At 40.5% G+C, this 26,970-nt stretch overlaps 1 protein-coding gene across 4 annotated transcripts; it reads left to right on the top strand.

Moving 5' to 3' along the window:
• The first annotated feature begins 96 nt into the window (after positions 1 to 96).
• On the top strand, positions 97 to 21,661 carry LOC105858263 (retinitis pigmentosa 9 protein). 4 transcript variants are annotated; one of them, XR_012920992.1, is made up of 8 exons: positions 97 to 331; positions 9,578 to 9,608; positions 10,714 to 10,909; positions 11,693 to 11,784; positions 17,897 to 17,988; positions 18,571 to 18,728; positions 20,235 to 20,296; positions 21,008 to 21,059. XR_012920992.1 is itself a non-coding variant. In XM_012741278.2 (6 exons), exons 1-6 carry the CDS (start codon positions 180 to 182, stop codon positions 21,204 to 21,206), a joined length of 666 nt encoding a protein of 221 aa, XP_012596732.1. In that variant the 5' UTR covers positions 98 to 179; the 3' UTR covers positions 21,207 to 21,661. The 4 variants fall into 4 exon arrangements, 2 of the variants coding, with proteins under 2 accessions (XP_012596732.1, XP_075862434.1); XR_012920991.1 differs by lacking the exon at positions 18,571 to 18,728 and having other exon boundaries at positions 21,008 to 21,084; XM_012741278.2 differs by lacking the exons at positions 11,693 to 11,784; positions 18,571 to 18,728 and having other exon boundaries at positions 98 to 331; positions 10,714 to 10,843; positions 21,008 to 21,661.
• Positions 21,662 to 26,970: the final 5,309 nt, after the last annotated feature.

Below are 26,970 nucleotides of genomic sequence, written 5' to 3' on the forward strand. Positions count from 1 at the left end.
AGGGGACCGGGGGACGCTCGGCCTTGGCTGTGGCTGCGGCCCCAGCCGAGGTGGGCTGCGGGGCGGCGGCGGGAGGGGGCGCTGCGGGGCCGGGCGGGCGCCGCGCGGAGGAAGTGCCCTCTTGGCCGCCGCCGGAGCCGCGCCGCAGGGGCCGCCGGAGCCGCGCCGCGGGGGCAGCGATGTCGTCCCGGCCGGGGCGCGACGACTCGGGAGCGCGGGGCGCGCGGCGGCCGCGGGAGCCGCCCGAGCAGGAGCTGCAGCGGCGCCGCGAGCAGAAGCGGCGCAGGCACGACGCGCAGCAGCTGCAGCAGCTCAAGCACCTGGAGTCCTTGTGAGTCGCCGCCCGACTCGCGGCCGCAGGACGGCGCGGGCCCGGGTCGCGGGGTTGCCGGGTGGGCGGGAGGCCTGGCCGCCCGGCCCTTCGCCCGCCGGGTCCCAGCAGGAGCCCGGCCCGGCGACTGAAGTCGGCGTCGCGGGCTTTGGACATCAAGCCCTTCCCCCGGGCGGGAGCTAAAGGTCGCGGTCCCGCGGCGCCCTCAGAGCCGGGCCTCGGCCTGGGCGGGGCAGCGGGCGCAGGTGCGTGGGGCCCGGCCGTCCCCACGAGGGAGGCAACGGCTTCCCTCCCCGGCGCGGCAACCCGGTGCGGGGCTTTGCCGCTGCCGGCAGGGGCGAAGCGTTATCAGGCGCGCGACCGGTGTTCGGGACCGGCAGCTAAGTTCAGCTGAGCTCCTTGGTCCTTGTCATTTCACCTCGGAGGTCGGTGGGCCCACAGTGAGCTGGCGAAAAACCCCATTCTGTTCTTCCTCTGCTGTGAAAAAGAGGAAAGGAAACGAGGCCTGTGGTGCTAGTGTGGCCGGAGGAGAAGAGGGAAGGGGCTGAGGGATCGGCCGAGGGGCTGTGAGGTAGAAGACAGCGTAGACCTGTTCTCTCCGGGCGGGAGGACTTTTTACCGGGAACCGAGGGCGGAAGCTCAGAGAGGCCAAATGCAGCCCAGCATGAAGAGGAATTTTAGGGCCAGCGTGTAGCACTCTTCACGGGCCAGCATGGCCTGGTGTAGGCGGCCGTAGCTCCGGAGGGTTCAAGGAGAGTCCGGGCAACCTGGGAGAGGAGCGTGGTGTAAAGAGTCAGGCATGGGGGGAGAGAAAAATGGCATCCCTTTACCCTTCTAGCGCCTTTGGTTGGGCTACAAATTAAATGATCATAAGATAGGTTAGTCGTAGAAAAAAACATTTTAATTACATACCCATGCACAGGAGAGCCACAAAAATAGGAGACCCGTCGGAAGGCTGGTGGGTAGAGGCTTTGGGGCTTCTGGGGGGGGGGTGGAGACATGTGGCAGGGTAAGGGGAGGGAAGTGTATGGTAAATAAAGTTGCTGTCTTATGTAGTGTTGTGCAGTTAAATCTCTGTGGTGATAAAAGTTGTCTCCGGACAGCTCTCTTCCTGATACAGATACCTTTCACAATGAAAATGTCCTTAGTAGATGTCAATTTCTCTTTACAAAAGGGGAGTCTTATACACCATTTTAGGCAGTTGAGGGGGAGGTGAAGAAGTTTTCTTGCCTTGGCTGGTTCTCAGATTTCTTTTAGCTCAAAGTGATCAATATGCCAGGGTGGCATATGTTGGAGTGGTATATTTTGGTCTCTTGCAATCATTTCTTGGGGTGGTGTGTTCTGATCCTCAACACAAACCTCAGGCGGGAGGTTAGATTAGCAAACTTTTCAGTTATCTGTGATTATATAATTAGCCATAGAAGCTGAACTTTTGTAATTGGTGATCTAAAGGAAAAAGCTGATGCAGAATTAAGGAGTTTATTTGGGCCGAGTTTGACGACTGATACCTGGGAACCTGAATATATACTTTGATTTGCAGCAAATACAAAGGTGTTTTTAAAGGAAAAGGAGAGGCAGTTCCTAAGTTGTTTACCAATAATTTACATCAAAATAACATAAGATATTGATTGGTCTAAAGCAATCCTCCCGCCTCAAAGTTCTTACTCTTTGTCCTGGTAGATAACCAGTATTAAGAGATGTGAAAAGTTTTTTTTAAGAGCTCTGTGGTCAGAAGTCAGCTTAAAAGCTGATATTCAGGCAATAATTTTTTACTTTTAGGGGAACAAAAGGTCTATTTTTTCTCTTTTGGATCCTGTTTTTGGGAATTCTTTTCAGTCAACTGAAAAAAAAAAAACAAAAATGGATCCCACCATTTGCTTTCTAACTTGTTAGCATGATTTTTGCTGAGAAAAATATAAAACTTCATTGGCCTTTTAGAAAGGTTAAAATTTCCCCAAATTGGCTCCTTTAAGACTTGTTCTTCAGTTTCCTCCCACTTCTGCTTCTCCTTCCTTTTGTCATATTTGTCACCACATATGAGACTTGTAGCAGCTCTGAGACCTCTTGAGGAACACAGAAAATGGTGGCGCACACACACCCCTGTCTTTCTTGTGGAGTAGTTAGGGTCATGGGCAGGCTTCTCCAAGGTCTAAAGCAGGGGTCCTCAAACTTTTTAAACAGGGGGCCAGTTCACTGTCCCTCAGACCTTTGGAGAGTGCGCAGGGCGGGCCCAGGACGAGTTGGCTGCTAAGCAGGACAGGTAGTTGTGGCAAAAACACCCGGTGGCCCACCTGGATAAATGTCCTAGGCAGGTGGCATGTGGCCCGTGGGCCGTAGTTTGAGGACGCCTGGTCTAAAGTTCTGCTCTTTAACACTGAGTTTCCTGATCTCTTTGGCTTTTGGGGTACCAGAAATTGCTTTGTACTATAAAAGAGAACTTGACCTTTGTGTGTGCAATGGCTGGTAAGTCACTGGCAAAAGCTGTGCTTTTGGAAGTGGCTGACAGCAGTTGCAGTGAATGGTTATTACCACAGAGGGCTACTTGTTTCTTTGCATGTTCATATAAGAAAGGTGCAGTTTGAACACTTGGAGGCTATGGAAGTGCTTGCCACCAAGAGATAAGACTCCAGTGAGGGATAGGCTGATCACAGAGTGAACTGATTGGCACTGGGCCACCCACCGGCCTCAGAGGAATGGCTTTGTATTGAGAAGCACTGTTGACACATTGCATGCACACCTTCCCTGGGTGTTTCCCTCTTCCTGGGAACCTGGGATTCAGTGTAAAAGTGGGATCTTTGATTTTTAGAGATCTAAGGTCTATGGCCTAACACTGTGGCTCACTCCTGTAATCCTGGAACTTTAAAGCCTGATATAAGTCTCTTCTTGAGACTTCTTTTACCAGGCTTCTGTATTGGATCCCATTTCCTTCTTTCTCTTTCTGTCTTTTCCTCATTTTGCTGAAGCACATTCTGTAATTTTTATGATAGAGTACATTACAGGTAAATTTTTTGAGTCCTTGCGTATATCTGATAATATCTTTCTCTCAAATAAAATATGTCGTTGGGCTAGGTATAGAATTCTAGGCCTTACTCCAAGTTCTGGTGCTTAAAAAAAAAAAAAATAGAATTCTAGGCTAAAATTTATTTTCACTCGATTTCAAAGGTGGTGTGCCTAGTTTTCTAGTTCCCAGTATTACTGAGAAGTCTGATGCCTCCTGGATTCCCTTTGTTTTATAAATTCCTTCTTCTACCTCACCCCCACCTTTGGAAGCCTTAAAGAACTTTTATCCCTGCTATTCTACAGTGTCATGATGTTTCTGCTCTCTGTGATAGGCATAAAAGAATGGAGATTTTGAGTAGATGTGGCAGTTTCCTCCCTACCTGCAAGTAGTCTGCAGAAAACACTACTGTAGGAACAATCAGGTGGAATGGCATATGTTTACATGGAGGGCCTTTTTATAGGAAATCACACTGCAATGCTCAAAAACACAGAGTATATTTAAATACGTGGCAAAATAAAGATTTCTTGTCCTATACTCACTTGGGAAGATAATGTTTTTCCCCTCTTATCTCATATTAGTCTTCATACTGCTCAAAGCAGGTTACTACAGTCTGAATGATTTAACAGCAAGGCTTCACAAATGGTGCAAAATAATGGACTTCTGCCAACTTTTTAAATTTTAAGAATTGGGTGCAAGGATAATGCAGACTTCTTACCTGTCATAGTCAGAAGCCAAACTACACAATAAACACACTCCCATTCACATTTCCAAGTCTGATATGTTTGATAGTTAAATATTACTTTAAACTTTGAGAAATATCTTTTCTAACATGCTTATAAACTAATGAGTTGTTTAGCCCTAGAGAAGAAAGCATCAGCCATCTCACTTTAAACTTGTAGAAAGGGTTGTAAAATGGACTATTTAGGAAATGCCATTGCTGATAATAATAGAATTCAAAATGTGCAATTCCATGACACTCTTTTCCTATCTATGCAAAGACAGTTACCTATTTTTCAGAAATTTGGAACTCTGTGCATATGGTCTTTGTACAACTTCTATGGCAAAAATAACATATTGGATTATTAAATATTTATGTAAGACTTTACCATCTCCCTTCCAAACTCTTAGGCCTCTGTGCATACATAAGACATAGTATTAATATTTCTAATGAATAGCTAAGATAGGTTGTATCATATTCTCTAGTGTGCAAATTTTCATTGTTTTTGCTAAGTTAAATGTATGTCATGCCACAGCTTTCCACTAGAAAACATTTTAAGCATCTACTTTGGGAAAACACTGTGACATACCCAATAACTCAGTTGTTTACTATGTAATCTTCAGAGGGTAGGTTCTCCTCTGTCCCTTAGAAAAGCTCTGGATTATTGATAGCAAGGGTGAAAGTAATCCTTTGAAAGGGTTCACAGATAAAGCCAAAGGGAAGTCTTTCTTGCTATTTCAACTTGATGCATTTCTTCTCCATCATCTGGCAAAGTTCTTTGCTCCCAAACCTTGGAGATGGGCAGAAGGAAGAGCATTTCACTTCAGTTTTAGTCTATTCTCCTAATCCTTCCTCCTTAATATTTACTCTACTTCTAAGGGCCTTGTTTTAGATTTAATTTTTAAAAATTTATCTATTTGCTTTTCATTTCAAAATATTACAGAGGTACAAATGTTTTTTCTACATGGATACCTTATATAATGCTTGCGGTGTGAACTTTTAGTATGTCCATTACCAGAATAGTGTTCATTGTACCCAACAGGTAAGTTTTTACCCCTCACATCCAACCCCTCCTTGGTTTCCAATGTCCTTTACATCTCTTTGTGCCCATATGTCCTCATCATTTAGCTCCCAATTATTAGAGAGTACATGTAGTGTTTGTTTTGCCATTCTTGAGATACTTCACTTAGGATAATGGTCTCCAGTTCCATCCAAGTTGCTGCAAAAGACATTAATTCATTATTTTTTATGGCTGAGTAGTACTCTATGGTGTATGTTCACCACAGTTTCTTTATGCACTCATGAATTGATGGGCACTTAGGTTGATTCCACATCTTTGCAGTTGTGAATTGTGCTGTGATAAACATTCGAGTGCAGGTGTCTTTTTGATAAAATGACTTCTTTTTCTTTGGGTAGATACTTAGTAGTGACATTGCTGGATCAAATGGTAATTTATTTATTTTTCAGAAACAGGGTTTTGCTATGTTGTCCAGGCTGATCTTCAACTCCCAGCCTCAAGTGATCCTCCTACCTCAGCCTCCGAGTAGCTGGGACTACAGGAACTGACAACTAACTGCACCCAGCCCAAAGAGTCTTTAAAGTCAGTTCATAAGGAATGGGTCTTGATAAAAGAAACATTAAGTCATTAAGTGTTTCTATATTTGCAGTCATTCTGAAGTATTAAAATGAGTATTTTCCTGGAGGTTTACAGGGTTAAAGGACAGATCTGAGCTAAAACTGTTTATATCTTACTCTTTGTGAGGGAGGAACAAATCCCTTTAGGAGCCTGAAAGTTACTCTTTGAGGGTACAGATGCCTGCAGAATTTCCTTCCCAGCTTGCTGCTTGTCCCAAATGCAGACTTGCATGCTCATTGTTGTTGGTTTTACTGTGGTTCAGTCCCTGTATGGAAATAAGGAAAGCCTGGCCAGTCTCTAATGGTTGCAGCTGAGCACAGGCAAGAGAAGTTTTCTGCTCTTCCCAGGTTATTCCTGGGCTGTGTAGGGGTGGGAGAAATGTCTTTCCTCCACTCTTCTACTTAATTTTTATTTGCTGATTTATTAGCAAAGCCATCCTTTCATAAGTAACTTGCCTAAAGTACATAGTAGTGAGACTGAATCAGAATTCAAACCAAAGGTCTTTTCCTTCAAAGACCATGAAGTTTCTACTCTGCCTTGCTTTACTTCTACAGGATTCACATTCACACTGATTTAGAACCTGAGAACATTTTTGCTAGAATTTGGAGTGCTACCGTAAGAGTGCAGAACATCTCCTTTTATCAGGACACTTCTGAGGACACTTTTTTTTTTTTTTTTTTTTTTTTTATTTTTTATTTTTTTTTGAGACAGAGTCTCGATTTGTTGCCCAGGCTAGAGTGAGTGCCGTGGCGTCAGCCTAGCTCACAGCAACCTCAAACTCCTGGGCTCGAGCGATCCTTCTGTCTCAGCCTCCCGAGTAGCTGGGACTACAGGCATGCGCCACCATGCCCGGCTAATTTTTTATATATATATCAGTTGGCCAATTAGTTTCTTTCTATTTATAGTAGAGACGGGGTCTCGCTCTTGCTCAGGCTGGTTTTGAACTCCTGACCTTGAGCAATCCGCCCGCCTCGGCCTCCCAGAGAGCTAGGATTACAGGGACACTTTTTTTTTGAGACAGAGTCTCACTTCGTTGCCCAGGCTAGAGTCAGCTTAGCTCACAGCAACCTCCAACTCCTGGGCTCAAGCAATCCTTCTGCCTCAGCCTCCCAAGTAGCTGGGACTATAGGCATGCACCACCATGCCCGGCTAATTTTTTCTATATATATTAGTTAGCCAATTAATTTCTTTCTATTTATGGTAGAGACGGGGTCTTGCTCTTGCTCAGGCTGGTTTCAAACTCCTGACCTCGATCAATCTGCCTGCCTCAGCCTCCCAGAGTGCTAGGATTACAGGCGTGAGCCACTGTGCCCGGCCCTGAGGACACTTTTAATTTTATGCTTTTTAAAATGTAAGTAGGAATGTTTTTATGCTCTTAGTTCTCTCTTCTGGTGTCTGGCATAATAATTGTTGACTGGTTACTTGTGCAAGGAGTAAATTTTTAAGTCGAACCTTCAATATTGCCTGAAGACTAAGTTTAGTTTTGCCTGTTGTACTTGTTCTTTTTTTGTAGGGGAAGATACCAAGTTGATTAAGGTAGAATGGGGATTTTATTCCTAAAACAACTGCATAAGTAATATTGCCTATTTAAAACCAAAACACAGATCTCTGTTAATTCTATGACAGAGATCAGCTCCTAAAAGTACATTTTTGGCTCCATTTTTCTTTCTTAGTGCCAAGTTACCTTTGATTTTTCTTTTCAGAAATATATTAACCTGGACCTACTATACCAACAGAGATGTAGTGTAGATACTATTAATTTCATTTTTAATTTTATTACTAAAAAGCATTGTGTTAGTTTGTGTAAGTTTGTATATTGTGCATGTAAATGTGAATGGGATAAAAAATAAAGGTCCCTCTGATTTATGATCCTTAGTTCTACACTAGAGGCAAGCATGAAACCAGTTTCTTAAGTGTCCTTCCAGAGATAGTCTGTGTGTGTAAAGGTGTATTTGTATTTGTGCCCACCTCAGAAATGTCACAGGTGTGGTTCCAGATCATAGCAATAAAATAAATATTGTAATAATGCAGGTTACACAAATTTGGGGCTTTCCCAATACATACATAAGTTATGTTTATACTACACTGTAGTCTGCTCAGTGTGCAATAGCATTATGCCTAAAAAATGCACATGCCTTAATTATTAATAAAAATACATTATTGCTAAAAAAATGGTAACAATCATGAGAGCCTTCAGTGAGTGGTAATATTTTTTTTACTGATGGAGGGTCTCGCCTTGATATCAATGGCTGCTGACTGTTCAAGGTAGTGGTTGCTGAAGGTTCGGGTGGCTGTGGCAATGTCCTAAAATAAGACAACAATGAAGTTTGCCACATCACTTGCCTGCCTTTCATGAAAGATTTCTCTGTAGCATGTGATGCTGTTTGATAGCATTTTACCTGCAGTAGAACTTCTTTCAAACTTGGAGTCCTTCCCCTCCAACCCTGCTGCTACCTTATCAACTAAGTTTATGGAATATTTAATATTTTAAATCCTTTGTTGAAGAGACCTGAGATGTTCAGTTGTCCTTAACTTTTTTTTTGGTCCATTAGGCATTCACAATTAAAAGCCAAACACCCACGCTGTGTTTGATAGTAGTGTGTTGATACTTAAACATGAGCATCTGGTGTATTTTCCAAACGTGGAATCCAGCAGCCTTTTTGGGCCACTTTGGCAGAGTAGTGGAAAGTGAAAATAAACTGGGAGCACAGGCCTAATCTATATCCTCAACCCTGGGAGTCAGAGCTCTGTTGCTAAAAGGAAGGAAGGCTCCCATGTTCTTTTCCTGCAAGGAACTAGCAGCTCTTAGTACTGAATGTGCCATGAACTAGGCACCCAGGGATCCTGTCCCCCTACCCCTGCCCTCTGGCCTAGTGTGGTCAGCTCAGGCCTGCATGGTGGTCACAGCAGGGGAAGGGCAGTGGGAGGATCTGGAGTGGGAACTGCAGAGAGACCTGAGATGTTCAGTTGTCCTTAACCATTTGCACTCGGATGTCGAGTGTGGATAATGAGAAAAAAGCAAGCGAGTGCAAAGGGTTAAATTTCTTTTGGCCCATTAGGCATTCACAATGAAAAGCATTCACAATTGAAGGCATTCACAATTAAAATAGAACTTCTTCAGGCCCATGGTTGAGGGCCCTTTGGGACAGACCTTTTCCTCTTGCCCTGCCCGTCCTCCCCCGAGTTACCCTGGACCATGTTGGAGCAGAGCGCACCCCCTGCCCCCAGGAGCCTGTTCAGTGTTGAGTAAGTTGACGTTATGCTAGATCAATAACCTGACATAACCACGATGACATTTGGGGACCAGACTAGTCCATGGCAAGTTCTCTGGCAATCTCTCACTTTCCCTTTTCCCCAAAATAAAATGATTGTGCTGAGACAATATGTTAGCTTTTTTTTTTGAGACAGAGTCTTGCTTTGTTGCCCAGGCTAGAGTGAGTGCCGTGGTGTCAGCCTAGCTCACAGCAACCTCAAACTCCTGGACTCAAGCGATCCTCCTGCCTCAGCCTCCCAGGTAGCTGGGAATACGGTCATGTGCCACTGTGCCCAACTAATTTTTTCTGTTTTTAATTGTTTGGCTAATTTCTTTCTATTTATAGTAGAGACAGGGTCTTGCTCTTGCTCAGGCTGGTTTCGAACTCCTGACCTTGAGCAATCTGCCCTCCTCGGCCTCCTAGAGTACTGGGATTACAGGTGTGAGCCACCACCCCCGGCCCGTTAGCTATTATTTTAATGATTTAAATTGTAGATCTCTGCAGGTTGTGGTAAAGCATCAGTTTATTTATATGGAATCCTGAGTGCTGGGCATATTCTATTAACTGTTTTAGATATAATGCAGTATGTTATGTTCCCATTAACATGGTTGGTGAAGTCTTGTTTTTTGTTTTCTAGTTATGAAAAACCTCCTCCCGGCCTCATCAAGGTTAGTGTGAAGTTTGTACTCTTGGTTATTCTAGTAGACATACTTACAGACTCATTAACTTGTTATGAAAAATGGTTGCATAAGGTTTAAATCTCCTTATCATGAAAACCCTGTTTCTTCTCTGCAGATGCCAGACGGGTCATAATTTTTGGCTTTGACACTCGCCTGTGCCTTAGTGGAAATTTTATCACCTGGTTTCCCTTCCCTAAGGAGGCAGTGCAGGCTGAGTGTGTTCCTCAGACATGACTGGTGACGGCATCTTCTCTAAGCTCTGCTGCCCCGTTTTCCTTGTCTGCCTCACCTGGCTCAGCCCTCTGGACACCCTCTGCTGGTTTCTTAAGTACCAACAGCTCACAGAACAGTAAAGTCTGTGGGGACCTAAGAGCTCCTCTAGTTCAGCCTCTCTGGCTATGGAGGCTGCGTGTTTCTGCAGAGGGAGTCAGAGTGGCAGGCAAAGGCCAAGAAAACTTGTGTTTGGTAACTTTCAGTAAAAAAAAAGATTCTTAACAAATATTCTGTTGTAAATTTAATATTCATGGAAATCTTTTAAAAATTCAGAAAGTTTAAAAAATGCATTAATTATAAATGTAGTTATTCAGTTGTGAAAAGGCCCATCAGAGATACAACGTGTATGTGACTGTAAAACATGACTGTGGCCTTCAAGGTATAATAAGCTACTTTATTATAACATGCCATCTTTATTATTCAAGAAAACCTTATTTACTTTAATTCTTCTATCTTGCCTCATTCTACATTTTTAGGCAGTGAAACTTTTTTTTTTTAATCTCAGGATCTAATTCACCTCAACATTTGGAGCTTACCATTCATTTTGATATGAAGCACAGATTTCTTTTCTGCCTCACCAGTAATTTTTCTCCAAGAACAGCTATGTCATTTTTGAGGTATAGTTCTTCCAGTACATTTATTTCCTGCTTTTTCAGTCAGGTATAACTTGCCTTTCTTTCTAGTTCTTGAGGGGTCATTAAGGATGATGTTAGGACCCGCAGCCCATGAGAGAGCCAGGTGACGGTGGGCTCCAAAGCAGGTGGGAGAGAATTCCAGTGCTCTTTTGCCGTGTTGTTTACACCTTGTTTCCTTTGTTTAGGAAGATGAGACGAAGCCAGAAGACTGTATACCAGATGTACCAGGCAATGAACATGCCAGGGAATTTCTGGCTCATGCGCCAACTAAAGGACTTTGGATGCCGCTGGGGAAAGAAGTCAAAGTTATGCAGTGTGAGTGTGGGAAGGTTTCAAGTAACGCTCCCCAATCCATGCAATTTACGTACTGCAGTCTACAAAGTATGTTTACTTCTTTTACTTAACTTGTTCTCACCACAGTCCTCTTAAAGTCATGGCATGGTCTCCTTTTTCTTCCTTTTCCCTTGGAAGCCAAGGGAAGAGGGAGAGCAAAGCTTTGACGCCAGGGCCTCTGATTCTAAGTCCACAGTCATTCCTCAGGACCAGCCTTGGGAATGCACTCTTCAGTAATACCCTGTAATGAAAAGGACATCCCGTGTAGAAATGCTATGGAAGTGAGGGATGCACTGGAGGGAAGGTCTCTCCATCGGTCACCTTTTATCAGTGGTGTAAGCACTATAACCTTACAGAAGCCACCACAGGCCCCAGGGGGTGGGTCTCACAGGTTGAACTCTATGCATATTCCCTGCCTCACCATAGCAGTAACACCTTCAAGAGTCTAACAAAACACTCTTCAAAAGAGTAAAGCTCTTTTAGTTGGTTATTTTGATGTTTATCTCAACCTCATACTTGTATTACTGTTCCTGGAGTTTCAGGTTTAGGCATAATTTGGTACGTTGTGCAGAGTTTTCTCTCCTGCTCTCACCACACACAACAGCCCTTGTTATTTCTTATTTTCCTGGTAATTATATTGTAATTTTACTTAGATATGTCTTCGGTATTCATTAGGATTATGTTCAGAGCTAAGTCATAATCTGCATAGTGTTCCCCCTCCCAAAATTAATGGTGGTTTTGTTTTTGTTGTTGTTGAATTTTGTTTTATTGTTGTTATTGTTTTTGCTTTCCATGTGCTGATCTCTAATTCAACCTCAAATTGTTCCCAAGCTTCAGACTTAAGATCTTCAATTCAAATACTTGAGATATTCTGTCAATTTCATCTTTGTGAAGATGGCTGCTCCCATACATATGGACTGAATGTTAGTTTCCGCCCCCCCCATTCCATAATTTATATGATGAATTCCTAATCTCTAATGTGATATTTGGAGGTGGGGCCTTTGGGAAGTAATTAGGGTTAAGTGAGTTCATGAGGGTGGGGCCCTCATGATGTGATTAGTGCCCTTGAAAGATAAGATGCTAAAAATGTCTCTCTCTCCCTCTCCTTTTCTTTCCCTTTCCTTCCCCCTCTTCAGAGTTGCCCCTGGACTTTTAATCAACCATCTTTATTTTAATTACCCCTTCACTTCTATTTTCAGAAGTATCTGGTGCTACCAGTTGTTTTTGGAAGTTCTACAGATAGAAATTGAGTTGGTTCTCAGTTCTTACCTCTGCTGCCTTAGAATTCGGCTTTCTGTGGGTCAACTATTCATATAGTATTCATCTAGCTGCATTATAATGTTCCACATCTTTTTGTATTTGACTCTTTTTTTGGTTTTTGTTTTAATTTTAATTTTTTTTTCAGAAAACATGGTGATGGGATTGACTCTTTTTTGGCTTTTCTGTTGTGTGTTTATGGCTTTTTAAAAAATATTTTTAATGTGGTTTATTTTGTATATCATGAAAATCACCTTGAAACAAGTGCATAATGCAATGATTTTTAGTAACTACCGAGTGTGTGCAACCATTACCACAAATAAGTGTTACAACATTTTCATCCTCTCATCAACCCGTTTCCAGTTCATTTCCATTTGCAGCTCCAGACAACCATTAATCTACTACCTTAATGAATTGGTTTTTCTGGACATATCATATTAATACAAATGGATTCATATTATTTTTGTTTTCTTTCACCTGTGATCTGTCTTCTTTCATTTGGCGTAATGTTTTTAAGGTCTGCCGATGGCATAGTTCATTATTTCCTCCTTCTGCTTACCTTTGGTTTGGGTTACCCTTTCTCCTGATTTTTAAAATGAAAGCCTAAATTATTTATTTGAGATCTATCTTCTGTTCTAATATAGACATTTAAAGCTATAAATTTCCTTCAAAGCATCACGTTATCTGCATTGCATAGATTTTGATATGTTGTGTTTTAACTTCCATTCAAATCCAAATATTTTCTAATGTCCCCTTTGACCCATGAGTTTTTCCAAGTGTGTTGTTCCATTTCTACAAATTTGTGAAGTCCTCAAATTTCCTTCTATAGTTGCTTTATAATTTGAGTCCATTGTGGTTGTAGGACATACTTTGTATAGTATAAATCCTCTTAAATTTATTAACTCTTATTTCTGGATAATGTTCCATGTCAGCTTCAAAAGAATATTTATGCTCTTATTGAGTGGTGGAGTATTTTATAGGTTCAGCTGGTTTATATTGTTACTTAAGTATTAAAATTTGTTGTTGGTCTGTAGTTCTTTTATCCATTATTGAATAAGGAATATTGAAATCTCTAATATAATTATTATTCAATAATTCAATTCTGTCAGTTTTTGTTTCATCCTTTTGGCTTTTAACAGTTTGCCTATCATATATCTAGGTGCAGATCTCTTTTAACCTATTTGGAGTTTGTTCCACATCTCAGATTTGTACATTGGTTTTCATCAAATTTGAGAAGTTTTGAGCCATTGTCACTTCAAATATTCTTTCTACCCTTTCTGTCACTGTACTTCTGGGACTCTTATTATGTGCAAGCTGTTAAACTTGAGGGTATACTCAGGTGTGTGTGTGTCTGGGCATTTTTTTTTTTCCATTCTTATTTATGTTTTTCAGGGTGCATGTTTGTTGATTCTTTGTTCTGTCATTTTGAACCCACTGTTAAGATCCCCTAGTGAATTTTTCATTTCCTTTATTGTACTTTTGAAGTCCTGAATTTCTATTCAATTCTTTCTATAATGCATATTTATATATTGATAATTTTTATTTTGTGAGACATCATTTTCATATTTTCCTTTAATTCATTAGACATGGTTTCTTTTATTTCTTTGAACTTGTAACAACTGATTTAAAATTTTTGTCTGGTAGATCTAACATCTGGACTTTACACTTTCTGTGTTTTGTAATTTTTTGTTGAAAACTGGATGTTTTGGATAATATAATGTGGTGACTTTGGAAATCAGATCATCAGATCATTCCCTCCTATCCAGAATTTCTTGTTGCTTTTTGTATCTTTACTAACGTTCCTGGATTAACTCTTTAAATCTGTATTCCTCATAGTGTATGGTCTTTGATGTCTGTGCTCAGGTAGCTTAGTGATCAGAAATTTGCTTAAATGGATCTAAGGATCCTTCTCCCCTTTTCCAAGAGATCACATATATGTATTGGAGTGTGCATTCAGTGCTCAGGCAGCTTACATGACTGCCTTTGCCTTCACCACTTCCTTGGTTGCACAGAGCCTCAAGGTCAGACAAAAGTTATAGAATAGGGCCTTCTCAAGCCTTTACTGTGTGTGTGCACATAGCCTTGCACACATATGCAACATTCAGATGCCGCTGATTATGTCAGAACTTTTGAAAACCCCCTTCACATATCTTATTCTCCTGATCTTTCTTTTAAATTTTTGGCTGGGTTCTTGTTTGCTCAACTGAGAGTGCAGCATTAGGCAGCTATGATGTTAAACAGTTGCAGGTGATTGTTTCCAGCAAATATCCTGGGATCAGGATTTTCCTGTAGAATGAGCATCAGGACTAGGCAAATAACAGCACCCTATACGTATGACTTTTCCAGGGAGCTGTGAGACAGGTCAAATAGTGACAGTGCTTTGAGGTTAGGGCTTTTTGAGTGGCTCAAAATTCAGTATTCCTCCTTGGATAGCTTCAAGCCTGCTGATAATTTCAAGACTATTGCAGAACTGCAGGGGAGCAGATTGGGAGTCACCGAGTTAAAATAATCAGAAATCCCATTGTTCGGCTGGGTGTCATGGCTCATGCCTATAATCCTAGCACTCTGGGAGGCTGAGGCGGGAGGATGGTTTGAGCTCAGGAGTTCGAAACCCACCCGAGCAAGAGCAAGACCCCATCTCTACTAAAAATAGAAATAAATTAACTGGCCAACTAAAAATATATAGAAAAAAATTAGCTGGGCATGGTGGCGCATGCCTGTAATCCCAGCTACTTGGGAGGCTGAGGCAGAAGGATCGCCTGAGCCCAGGAATTTGAGGTTGCTATGAGCTAGGCTGACACCACAGCACTCTATCCGGGGCAACAGTGAGACTCTGTCTCAAAAAAAAAAAAAAAAAAAAAAAAATATATATATATATATATATATATATATATATGCCAGGCATGGTGGCACATGCCTGTAGTCCCAGCTACTCCAGAGGCTGAGGCAGGAGGATCACGTGAACCCAGGAGTTTGAGTTTGCAGTGAGTTAGGCTGATAACATTGCACTCTATCCCAGACAACAGAGTGAGACTCCATCTCAAAAAAAGAAATCCCATTGTTCATACTGAGGGTTAGTAGTTTTTCTAGAACTAATGCTTCTCAGATTGTCCCAATCCTTTGGTTAACTCCCAAAGTTTTAAAAAAGTTGATTTGTACAAATTTGCAACTATTTTCATTGCTTTAAGGGAGGAACAGATTTATGGAGGTTGATACTTGGCCATTTATCAGGTAGCTCCTAGCTTATTCCTTTGTAAAGGAATTATCTTTGTTATTATATCATTTTTATGGAATCTCAGGAAGGCAAGGAAAAAAGATGTGTATGTTTAGTCTGCCATCTTTACTCAGAAGTTGATAGAGGTTTTTTGGGGTTTTTTTTCTTTAAAGCTTAAAAACCACAGCTCTATTTGATCAGGTGCTTAGTTGTATTTCACTTTAAGATTTTATATTTCTTTTCATTGACTTGAAAAATAAGAGGATTTGGTTTGAGACCAGAGCCAGTTTGCTATGTAGTTAATGAAGCTTAAGCTCAAAGGCCTGTGGGTACCCCAGCGGTGTGTTCATATGGTCTTATGATATAAAACTTTCCAAGATGTTTTTGTATTTTTCTTCCTAAACAGCCTTTTCTTCCCACCCCTCCCTGTCATGTAATGTTAAGCTTCAAGCCCCACAAAATGTGGAACCATTCCAGATGGGAAAAAAAGACACATACTTCTACATACTTTTTAAAATTTTATCAATTCTAGAATTAGAATTCTATAATTAACTAGAAAAGTTACTTTGTTATACCTATAAATCACCAATAAATCTCTTAAAATTGAGGTTGTTAGTATTACTGTGTTGGGCCTGATACCCTGCATTTCTAACAATCTCCCTTGTGTTGTTGGTTTTCCTGGTCCATGGACCACCTTTCCTTTAATGGTAAGAAGATTCTGAGCAGAAATGGTATCTTCTAGATAGCTATATATCAATCCATATTCACTGGCATTTCACATCCCTTTAGTTTTGCCATAAAAACGGCTATCAGGTTGAAGGAGTGTAGTCATTCTTCCGCGTCTTTAAATGTTGGAGAAGATAAGGACAGGGACAGCTCAGAGACCATAAATAGAGAATCTAAAACTTTGGGGCTTTTTAATGGTTTCCTGTATCTAATCCTCAAATAAAAATAAAGAGGGGCCGGGCGCGGTGGCTCACGCCTGTAATCCTAGCTCTTGGGAGGCCGAGGCGGGAGGATTGCTCAAGGTCAGGAGTTCAAAACCAGCCTGAGCAAGAGCGAGACCCCGTCTCTACTATAAATAGAAAGAAATTAATTGGCCAACTGATATATATATATAAAAAATTAGCCGGGCATGGTGGCTCATGCCTGTAGTCCCAGCTACTCGGGAGGCTGAGGCAGAAGGATCGCTCGAGCCTAGGAGTTTGAGGTTGCTGTGAGCTAGGCTGACGCCACGGCACTCACTCTAGCCTGGACAAAAAAGTGAGACTCTGTCTCAAAAAAAAAAATAAATAAATAAATAAATAAAATAAAATAAAATAAAGAGGGAAAAACTTTCTTTCTCTTTCACTGCATATTTTCTGTAGTTGCCAGCATGGAGCAAAATTGGCAGAACTTATCTATAATTCTCTTCATGCTTCCTGACCTTGGTCAGGAGGAGTCTCCCTCACCATTGCCATACAATTTCCTGATTGACCTCACATCCAGATGGTTCTGAGAGGATGAAAATGGGCGAGAGAAGTAGCAAGGATCTCCTCCATTCCTCCTTTGTACACCACTTCCTTTTTTCCAGATCTTCATGCCTGATGCCAAGTCCACACTCACTGAAATTCCATAAAGATGTATGTTTCCCTTTGTTGCCATGGAATATGTATATGCATTCTTTTGTGCATATCTTCTCCATGTTCCTCATCAAGGCCTTCAGCTACTTCTTCAGCCTCTTTAAACAGGACAGTTTCCCTATTCCTCAGATGAAGTTGTACTAAGGTTCTGATGGCATTAACATTTTAAGCGAACTTGTGATTTTTTTTTTACTTAAGGGTGAGTGATCTGTACAGTGGTTCACCTAATCTGAAAAACAAGCTATTCTAGTGACATAAATTTATAAATGACAATCAGAGACACTAGATTAATAGAAAATATTTACTTTTAAAAACAGTGAAACACATGTAAAACAGTCATCTTTTGCAGTAATATTGTATTGGATTTCTTTAGATATACTTGACGATGATAAATTTATTCCTTTTTTTTTTTTTTTTTTTGAGACAGAGTCTCGCTTTGTTGCCCAGGCTAGAGTGAGTGCCGTGGCGTCAGCCTAGCTCACAGCAACCTCAAACTCCTGGGCTCGAGTGATCCTTCTGCCTCAGCCTCCCAAGTAGCTGGGACTACAGGCATGCGCCACCATGCCCGGCTAATTTTTTATATATATATCAGTTGGCCAATTAATTTCTTTCTATTTATAGTAGAGACGGGGTCTCGCTCAGGCTGGTTTTGAACTCCTGACCTTGAGCAATCCGCCCGCCTCGGCCTCCCAAGAGCTAGGATTACAGGCGTGAGCCACAGCGCCCGGCCGATAAATTTATTCCTAAAGCTACAAGATTGAAAGATGCTTGGGGAAGCAATTAGTTATCTCTGTTTTCTGAGAAAATGATTCATCCATAATTGCATTTTCTTTTAGAATTGGAGTTTAATGAAGAAAAACTTAAATATAATAGACTGATTCTTTATCTTGATTAGGTGAAACTATGTTATCTTACGGAAATATTTCCTTTTTTTGTTTTCAGGTTGGCGTTGTAAACGGTATGGTCACAGAACGGGCGACAAAGAATGTCCTTTCTTTATCAAAGGCAACCAAAAATTAGAACAGTTCAGAGTAGTAAGTAAAACCCCACAATGTCAATTTGTATTTATTAAGATAAGTAAAATCAATGAGTCAGAAAGTCACCAGTGAACTGAGTGTTCACGTAAAATACATTACCAACTAAGCATTTACAATCTTTAGTTTAATCTGTGGGCATGGAACTCTTGGATAAGGAGAACCAACTGCACATCAAACTAGGGTCAAAAGGCATTCTCTAAACTTTTCAAGGCATTTAAAGTCTTGTGTTTAAAGCCTTTTGGCCAGTGTCTGCTCTTAACTACACCTCTGTTAAATTGCATTTGTGTGACAAATTAGCTCTTTAAGAATAAACTTAAGTTTTTATTAAAGTGTTCTTAGTTTATATCTTAGGACAGTGATTCTTTTTCTAAAGGAGACCTTGTTATCTATTCAACCCTCCTTTTTGAAATTCACTATGTAAAAAGTCATGTTTCATACCTAAAATCAGGTTTTTAGTTTCCCAGTCTTTAAAGATTAGACATGTTTCTGTTATAAAGCTAGAATTGTGTATATTTCCTCTTTAGATGACAAATAGATCTAACATTATAATGATCTTTGTATCATAACTCACTTTACCAGAGTCATCTCCCAGAGGTGTTAATTCACTGTTCTGTAACTGCTTCTGCCAAGTGAGATATGCTGCTATGTGGATATATTGGAGCTGTCAGCATACATTTGTCCTTTGGTATCCAGGGGGAATTGGATCCTGGATCCCCTTTGGATACCAATATCCACAGGTGCTTAAGTTCCTCACATAAAATGGCATAATATTTGTATATAACTTATACACAACCTCCCTTATGCTTTAAATCATTTCTAGCTTACTTATATGTCTCTAGCTTACCTAATACAATGTAAATAGTTGTTATACTATATTGTTTAGGAAATAATGACAAGAAAAAAATGTCTGAACATGTTCAATACAGACATAACCATCCTTTTCCTGAGTATTTACAATCCTTAGTTGAATCTGTGGGCATGGAACTCTTGGATATGGAGAACCAACTGCACATCAAACTGGGATCAAAAGGAATTCTGTAAACTTTTTAAGGCATTTGAAGTCTTGTGTTTTCATTTGCATAATCTGAACAAAAATTATTCTAGCTCAAGACCTTTTAGGTGAAATGTCAATGTTTATAGATACTATAAACATAGCTTGTTGATAAATCTCAAAAAATTAACATTTTTTGACTCAGAAATTCAACTTCCAAAGATATACTTGAAGGATTTAAAAGAACATCAATATATACACAACGGTAAAGCATAACATTCATATTTTTTACTTATATGATTAGTGGAAGCTAAATGTAGCAGACAACCTGATGGTCTAACATGCTAACAAATTACTATAATACAGAAACTAGACATAGGAGTCATGTCTTAGAAGGGTATGTAATGTTATAGGAAATTGTTTATGAAAACATAAGTGAAAAACAGTTGTATATGTAATACTGTAATTTTTCATAAATTGTGAATAATGGCTAGAAGAAATACAGCAGACGTAAATAGTAATTAACCCTGGGTGTTGACATAATACACTTTTTTAATTTAAATTTTTTAGTAATTTCAAAAATTTTGATAATCAACAATCATTTTTTAAAAATTTAGATAACTCAATTATTATAACAATTTCCCTACATGTATTCTTATTTTTAAGTACTTTATGTCACTTTAAGTTACCTAACTAATACAAGAATACATTTGCCATATTAAGCAAAATGAAATCTTCACAGTAAAGTTTTTACAACCTAGTTTGATCTTTCCTCCCTCTCCAGAGTGGGTGTGCAGTAAGTAGTCTGATGTATATATTTCCAGACTTCCTTGGGGTAATGTGACATGTATTTTTGAGTACTTTTAAGTGAATCATTCTTAGATATCATTCTACAACTCATTTGTTTTCCTTAATACTACCTTTTGGTCATCTATCCATCTAGAGCAAAGAGAATTACTTTAATATTGCTAAACTTGAGTGCTATTTTATAGTATGACTATGTCATGGTTTATGCAATTATTTCCTCATGAAGAATATTCAGTTATTTCATGTAGTTTTCCAATTATGAAATCCTTTGTGTAGCCTTAACGAGTTTCCAGTGATGTGACCTTTAAAAAGGATTAAAACATATTGAACATCAGGTTACATCAAACAGTAAAAAATAACTGGTTTCTGTAACATAGGGATTTAATTTTATTTAACTAGTGGTCCATGAAGCCTAACTGAACCTTAACCTTCTCTGACCCTTAAGGCACATGAAGATCCCATGTATGACATCATACGAGACAATAAAAGACATGAAAAGGATGTAAGGTGAGGTCCTGATGATAAAAATATCCTCTTAAAGTTTTAAATTATATAAAGTTGGAAACAACCATTCTAATATTAGAAGAATTGTGAAATATGGGCACAGTAGGAGTCCTGGCTGAAGGACCACTGTGAGGGGAATGGGCGGGCCAACCTTCTTCTACCCAGGGTAGCTTAGGGCTGTGGGCTTGGTCTAGCCCCTAAGAACACTGTCAGCAACCCACGTTGTGCTGTCTACTTGTTTGGTACAGTTGGCTCTTTCATGTGATTTAGTTTATCTTCCCCAATGTCTCTAAATGTCTGAATTATTATTAATAATTATTCTTAGACATGATTAGAGAGAGGGTGAAAAAATGGCAGTGTTGGTTTTATCATCAATTATAATTGTTGAGGAAGTAGATTATCTACTATGAAGTTGAGCAGTAGGAAATGGTTTATTAAAGTATGCATCTGTTAGAAATTATTGTAAGGACTGTGGGAACATGCAGAAATGTGTAGGACAAGGAAACAAATACAAAATGGCTTGTACACTGGTTACAGTCATGTGAAATAGGCATTCATATGAATAAGAACTGGGAGAACAGATAAAAATAGGTACTGTCTTTGTGACATTCTCCTCCCTCCAGTAGTGCTTTTAAATCATATATTTATCTTAAAAAACTTTTAAGTTAAAAAGTTAAAAATCACAGTTCTTTTGATCAATCTTGTATCTTTTAGGATACAGCAGTTAAAACAGTTACTGGAGGATTCTACCTCAGATGAAGATGGTAGCAGCTCCAGTTCCTCAGAATGTAAAGAGAAACAAAAGAAAAAGAAGAAGAAAGAAAAGCATAAGAAAAGGAAGAAAGAGAAGAGAAAGAAGAAAAAACGGAAGCACAAGTCTTCCAAGTCCAATGAGAGTTCTGACTCAGACTGACAAGGACTGGACTCGTTCAACATTCTCTTCTCAAAAATCAAACGCTGTGGCCAAAGAACAGAGGAGGATGCCAGGGAGAGAGTAGAGGATGGAGACACCGAGAGAGGAGGATGTGTGGTGTCACAGCTGCGAATCTCCTCCCCCCCCCCACCCCGCTGTGAAAACGTGACTCTCAGGAGAGTGAGTTGTCTCTTTCTAGGAGCTAGCTCTGGACAGCGGCTGACTGCAGGTGGGAAGGCTTATTCAGTGTCCTCCTCCCTGCCGGTCATGTGAGTTTATGATTCCTTTGAAATGCCTGCTTCAGAGGGGCAGGTCGAGGGAATCTCTAAGGAAAGTCTTCCAGGCATCACCACACCTTGCGCCCTGCACAGTGGGGCGATTCAATTTCCATCGACTTCAGGCTGGAGTCTCTATTGTTGTTGAGGAAAATAAAAGTTCATTATTTATTTTTTAAATGTGCATATTTATTTATTTATAAATAATACATGTAATAGTCTAAATTTAAAAGGTACATAAAGTTCAATCATGACAACTCTTCCTTCCTTTCTACTTTCCCTTCTCTGATAGCTACCAATGGTACCAGTTTCTTGTGAATCCTTCCAGAAATATTTTATATTTCACAAACAATTATAGGACTTTTCTTACAGGGATACTATATACATTCACCCACATACATTGTTACATTTTAAACTTAACAGTATGAAACATTCCTGTCATTGGTATCTGAGGGACATTGGTTCCAGGACCACTTGGTCTGCCCCCGACAGATACCAAAATACACAGATGCTGAAGTCCCTTATATAAAATGGTGTAGTATTTGCATATATTCCTCACACATCCTCCCGTATACTTTAAAAAATCTCTAGATTACTTAGAATACCTAATACAGTGAAAATAGTTGTTATACTGTATTATTTATGGAATAATGACAAGGAAAAAAACTTCTGTACATGTTTAGTATAGATGCAACTATCTTTTTTTAAAAATGTTTTTGATCCATGATTGGTTGAATTCATGGATTCAAAAACTGCTGATAAGGAGGGCCAACTGTTTTTAAATACTGAGTATGTATTGAAAAGTATGAGGCCTTGCTGTCGTATAAAAAGTATGTGTTTGTATGCACCTGACATGATTTGTTGATTTGGAGGGTGAGGGATACCCATAACAGCAATGGAGAATCTTGTTTGGCCACATTGTATTTACCTTGCTTCTTACTTCTAGGGTCCCACGATTTTCAGAATGATTGACTCAGAAAAAGTTTATGGATATAGGGGGCCAGGTGAGGTAGCTAATGGCTATAATCCCAGCACTCTGGAAGGCCAAGGTGGGAGGATTGCTTGAGCCCAGAAGTTGGAGGTCAACTTGGGTAACATAGTGAGACCTGACTCTACAAAAAATTTTTTAAAAAATTATCTGGGTGTGGTAGTGCATACCTATAGTCCTAGCTACTTGGGAGGCGGAGACAGAAGGATCACCTGAGCCCAGGAGTTGGAGGCTACAGTGAGCTCTGGTGGCACCACTGCACTCTAGACTGGGTGACAAGAGTGAGACCCTGTCTTCAACCATCTTTAAAAAAGAAAAAAGAATATAGGGAATGATCATACTGGGTCTGGTACCCACATCCCAAAAGTCATCCCTTGCTTTCTTCCTGTTGCTCAACCACAGTGCACCTGTGCTCTGGTAGCCAGACTAGGCTGTAGCAGAGGCATCTCAGGAGATCAGGGTGATGTGTGTGCTGCTACAAGAGAGGAAAACTATTCTTTGCTGGGCCAAAATGAAGCCAGATCTTGCTCATAGGCAAGTGTGTCCCTCCGTATCCAGCACTGGTCTTTTGCTGCTATCAGCACTCATGGTCCCAGAAACTCTTGCGCCCATTTTCTGCCACTTCTGGGGTTTGGATGCCCCCTTTGTAAAGAATGCGCAGGCCAGGCCCAGACCAACCTACCTCCAACTCTCATCAGTAAATGTTCCTGTTCTTGGCCTCAGAATAGGACCTCAGGAACACACATCAGTTGAGATTGGAATGGCCAGGACTTATTATTTCTGAAAACTGTAAGGCCAGTGGATTCAGCTATGCCTTACACTTATCCTTGTCATCCTTCCTCAGCATGCAGAACATAGGCCATCTGTCCTCTGCCATATGTCTCAGTATTTCCTACCCAGTTACAGCCTGTTCTTTTCCAGGAATTTGTTGCTGTTTCTCTCTAATCCCATTCATGATCAAAGCATTTTTACACAACATGAAAGAATCTGCATCAATGACTGTCAGACCTTTGAGGCACCAAAATCAATTGCAGTGCTTGTAAAGACACAGATTCCTGTGCTCCACTCAAAAATTTCCAGAGTTTTTCTTCACTAGTTCTGGAGTGGATCTGGGAATTTGCTTTACTAGCAAGTTGCCAAATGATGCCAATGCCATTGGTTAGGGGACCACACACGGAGAACCATTGCTATACATCTCTAATCTCTTATGGAAGCCGCCTTCCACTCCTGCTTTCTCCTACAATCTGGCCGTCCATCCCCTGCAGCCCTTGCAAGTTAATGGCTGTCATTTCTTCCTCACTCTGGTTTTTTGTCTTCTGTTTCTGGCCTAGATTCCAAGGAACATCTCTTCAGCCTGTCATTTCCCCTGGCCTGTGATCCTTTTGCCCTGCTTACCCAGAAGAACTTTCAACCAAAATCTTCCTCTGTTCCTGTACCCAGGCTGGTGGAGAAAAATCACAGGGCCACATGGATTGATGCCTTTTACAGATTCATCGTGTCCAAACTCAAATGAGAACTGAGCCCAGAAAGCCAAGTAGCAAATCAAAAGTTTGCTAGTCATTTATTTAAACTTCATTCTCAAATATCTCCTTCAGGTTCCACATTTTCCACTCCTATCCAGGAAGACAATGTTAGCCTTCAGACCTCCATCACCAAGACATCCTACTAACCTGTGTTATCATGGTTGTGGTAGGCAGAATTCCAAAAAGACGCCACGATTTTCCCCCCTAATCTTTAGGACTGTTGACAGGCTGGATTTTACTCCCATGATTAGATTATGTTACAAGCACAAGGAAAAGGAGACTATCTGGATGTTCCTCACCTAATCACAAGAGCCCTTTAATACTCCAGAGTTGTCTCTGACTGGCAACCAAAGAAGAAGTCTGAGATTCCAAGCCTGTGAAAGATTTCTTGTGCCACATGGTGTGAGGGATGCAGCAGACTCCAATTAGAGGTCCCTGGCTAGCAGCCAGCAAGGAAATGGGGATCTCAGTCCTACAGCCAAAAGGAACTGAATTCTGCCCACCTCAATGACTTAGGATGTATATTCTTCCCCAGAGAAACCCCAACCCTGCTCACACCTTGGTTTTGGTCCTGTAAGATGCTAAGTAGAGAACCCAGACTTCTGACCCACAGAACCGTGAAATAATCAGTAGTGGTTGTTTTAAGCCTTTAAGTTTGTGGTAACATGTTACCGAGCAACAGAAAACCGATACAGAGGTTTGGTTAGCTTTCCCTCATCCTGTCAGGCCACCCCACCCCAGCCAGCAATAGAGGGCAGCGACTAAGTGCACTGGCTCTGCATCCAGTGGGTTTGAGTCACCGCTGCGGCGCTTGCCAGCTGTGAGAGCTGCCCGACCTCTCTGTGCCTCCATCCCCTTGACTGATAAGCTATACCTCATAGGCTGGTCGTGAGAATGAGTTGGTTTCATATCTGTAAAGCATTTAGAACAGAGTTTGGCACGTTTCAATCGCTAAATGAATGCGAGCTGCTCTCGCTACTATTTGTATTGCCATCATCATTATTCCTACTCCTCAGGGAGCTTCCTCCTTTCTTTATCCCATTTCACTCATGTCTTCAAACTCTTTCTACTGCTGTCTTTACATCAGCATTTAAAACTTGTTTTAAAATCATAAAAGTAATACATGGCCATAAAAGGTTCACACTTCTGGGTTATTACAGAAATAAAAAGTGAAAGGGGAATCTACTTATGCTTTGATACAGGCTTCCAGATGCTCATAAAAATGCATTTGCAAACACATAGATGCACACACACAGATCTTTTTGGTTAGCTTTGCATAACTGATGAACACCAGGAATATTATTCTGTGACTTCATTTCACTTAGTGTATCTTGGCAACCTTACTGCTTTGGGCTCCAAATGGTGACAAAATCCCTTGGTTTCAATGTGCCACAATTCATTTAATCATTACTCTATCACAATTCAGTTGTTTCATGTTTGTCATTCCTACAGATAAGACTGAAAAGAAAATCCCTGAGTAAATATCTTAGTGTACATGTGCAAGTGTGTCAGTGGAATAGTTCCCTAATAATGGAATTACATATTTTAATTTTCACAGATATGACCAAATTTTCCTCCAGAAAGTCTGTACCAATTTACCTATTCTCTTACAGGATATAAAGGGCCCATTTCCCCATCCAGCAGCATTTAAAACTCAAGACTCTGTTTATTTGTTTGTTTAGACCAGTCAAATACAGTAGTGAGAAGGGAAGAAAGAGTAGAACAGGGAGTTCAATCTGTAACTGACTGTGAATGATCGAGTGAGATAACTCACTACCTTCGGACCAGCCAAGCCTCTCTTAAAAAAAAAAAAAAAAGAAAATCCTCCCTTGATCTCATATCCCTAGCTAGCTCTTTCCTCTCCTTTGCAGCAGTGTTTGCCAACCTTGGGCCTATTTATTTCAGGGACAGGATAATTCTCACCAATGGGGTTCTGTTCTGCACACTCTATGATATTTTACAACATCCCTAGAGTGTAACCACTTGATGCTACTAGCACATTCTCTGGTAGTAACAACCAAAAATGTCCTCAGATATCCACATGCAAAAGAATAAAATTGGACCTTTATCTTACACTATATATACGATCCACTCAAAACGGATTAGACTTAAACATAAGACTTGAAACTATAAAACTCCTCAGAGAAAACGTAAGGAAAAGACTTTTTGACATTGGCCTTGGCAAGGACTCCTTGGAGATGACACTGAAGGCACAGGTAAGAAAAGCAAAAATAGACAAGTGGGATTACAGCAAACTAAAAATCTTCTGCACAACAAAGGAAACTATCAACAAAATGAAATAGGAGCATATGGAATGGGAAAAAAATAGTTGCATTTATCTAATAAGGGATTAATATCCAAAATATAAGGGACTCCTACAACTCAATAGCAAACAAATAACCCATTTAAAAATAGACAAAGTAACTGAATAGTCTTTCTCCAAAGAAGAGTGACCAACAGGTATATGAAAAGGTGTTCAACAACACTAATCATCAGGCAAATGCAAATCAAAACCTTAAAGAAATAATCACTTCACACCTGTTAGAATGACTAATATCAAAGAAAAACCCCAAAAGATAAATGTTGGGGAGGGCATGGGGAAAAAAGCCCCTGCACTGTTGATGGGAAAGCAAAGTGATAAAGCCACTGTGCAAAGCAGTGTACAAGTTTCTGAAAAAATAAAAATGGAACTACCATATGGTCCAGAAATCCCACTTCTTGGTATATATCTGAAAGAATTGAAATCAATCTTGAAGAGATAACTGCATTCCCATGTTCACTGCAGCTTTATTCACTAGAGCCTAGACAGTGAAAATACCTACACATCCAATGAGCAATGAATGGAGAAAGAAAATGTGTCATATCCATAAATAATGGAATATCCTTCACTTAAAAGAGTAGTAAATCCTGCCATTTATGACAACATACGAGAGCCTGGAGGACATTATAATAAGTGAAATAAGCCAGACATAAAAGGA

This window comes from Microcebus murinus, chromosome 9 (genome assembly GCF_040939455.1).
Source record: "Microcebus murinus isolate Inina chromosome 9, M.murinus_Inina_mat1.0, whole genome shotgun sequence".
NCBI lineage: Eukaryota > Metazoa > Chordata > Mammalia > Primates > Cheirogaleidae > Microcebus > Microcebus murinus.

Coding starts and splice junctions, on each gene's coding strand:
- LOC105858263 (XM_012741278.2), top strand. CDS start 180: ATGTCGTCCCGGCCGGGGCGCGACGACTCGGGAGCGCGGGGCGCGCGG. Junction 10,844..17,896: donor AGAAGTCAAAGTTATGCAGT/GTGAGTGTGGGA, acceptor TTTTGTTTTCAG/GTTGGCGTTGTAAACGGTAT. Junction 20,297..21,007: donor AGACATGAAAAGGATGTAAG/GTGAGGTCCTGA, acceptor TGTATCTTTTAG/GATACAGCAGTTAAAACAGT.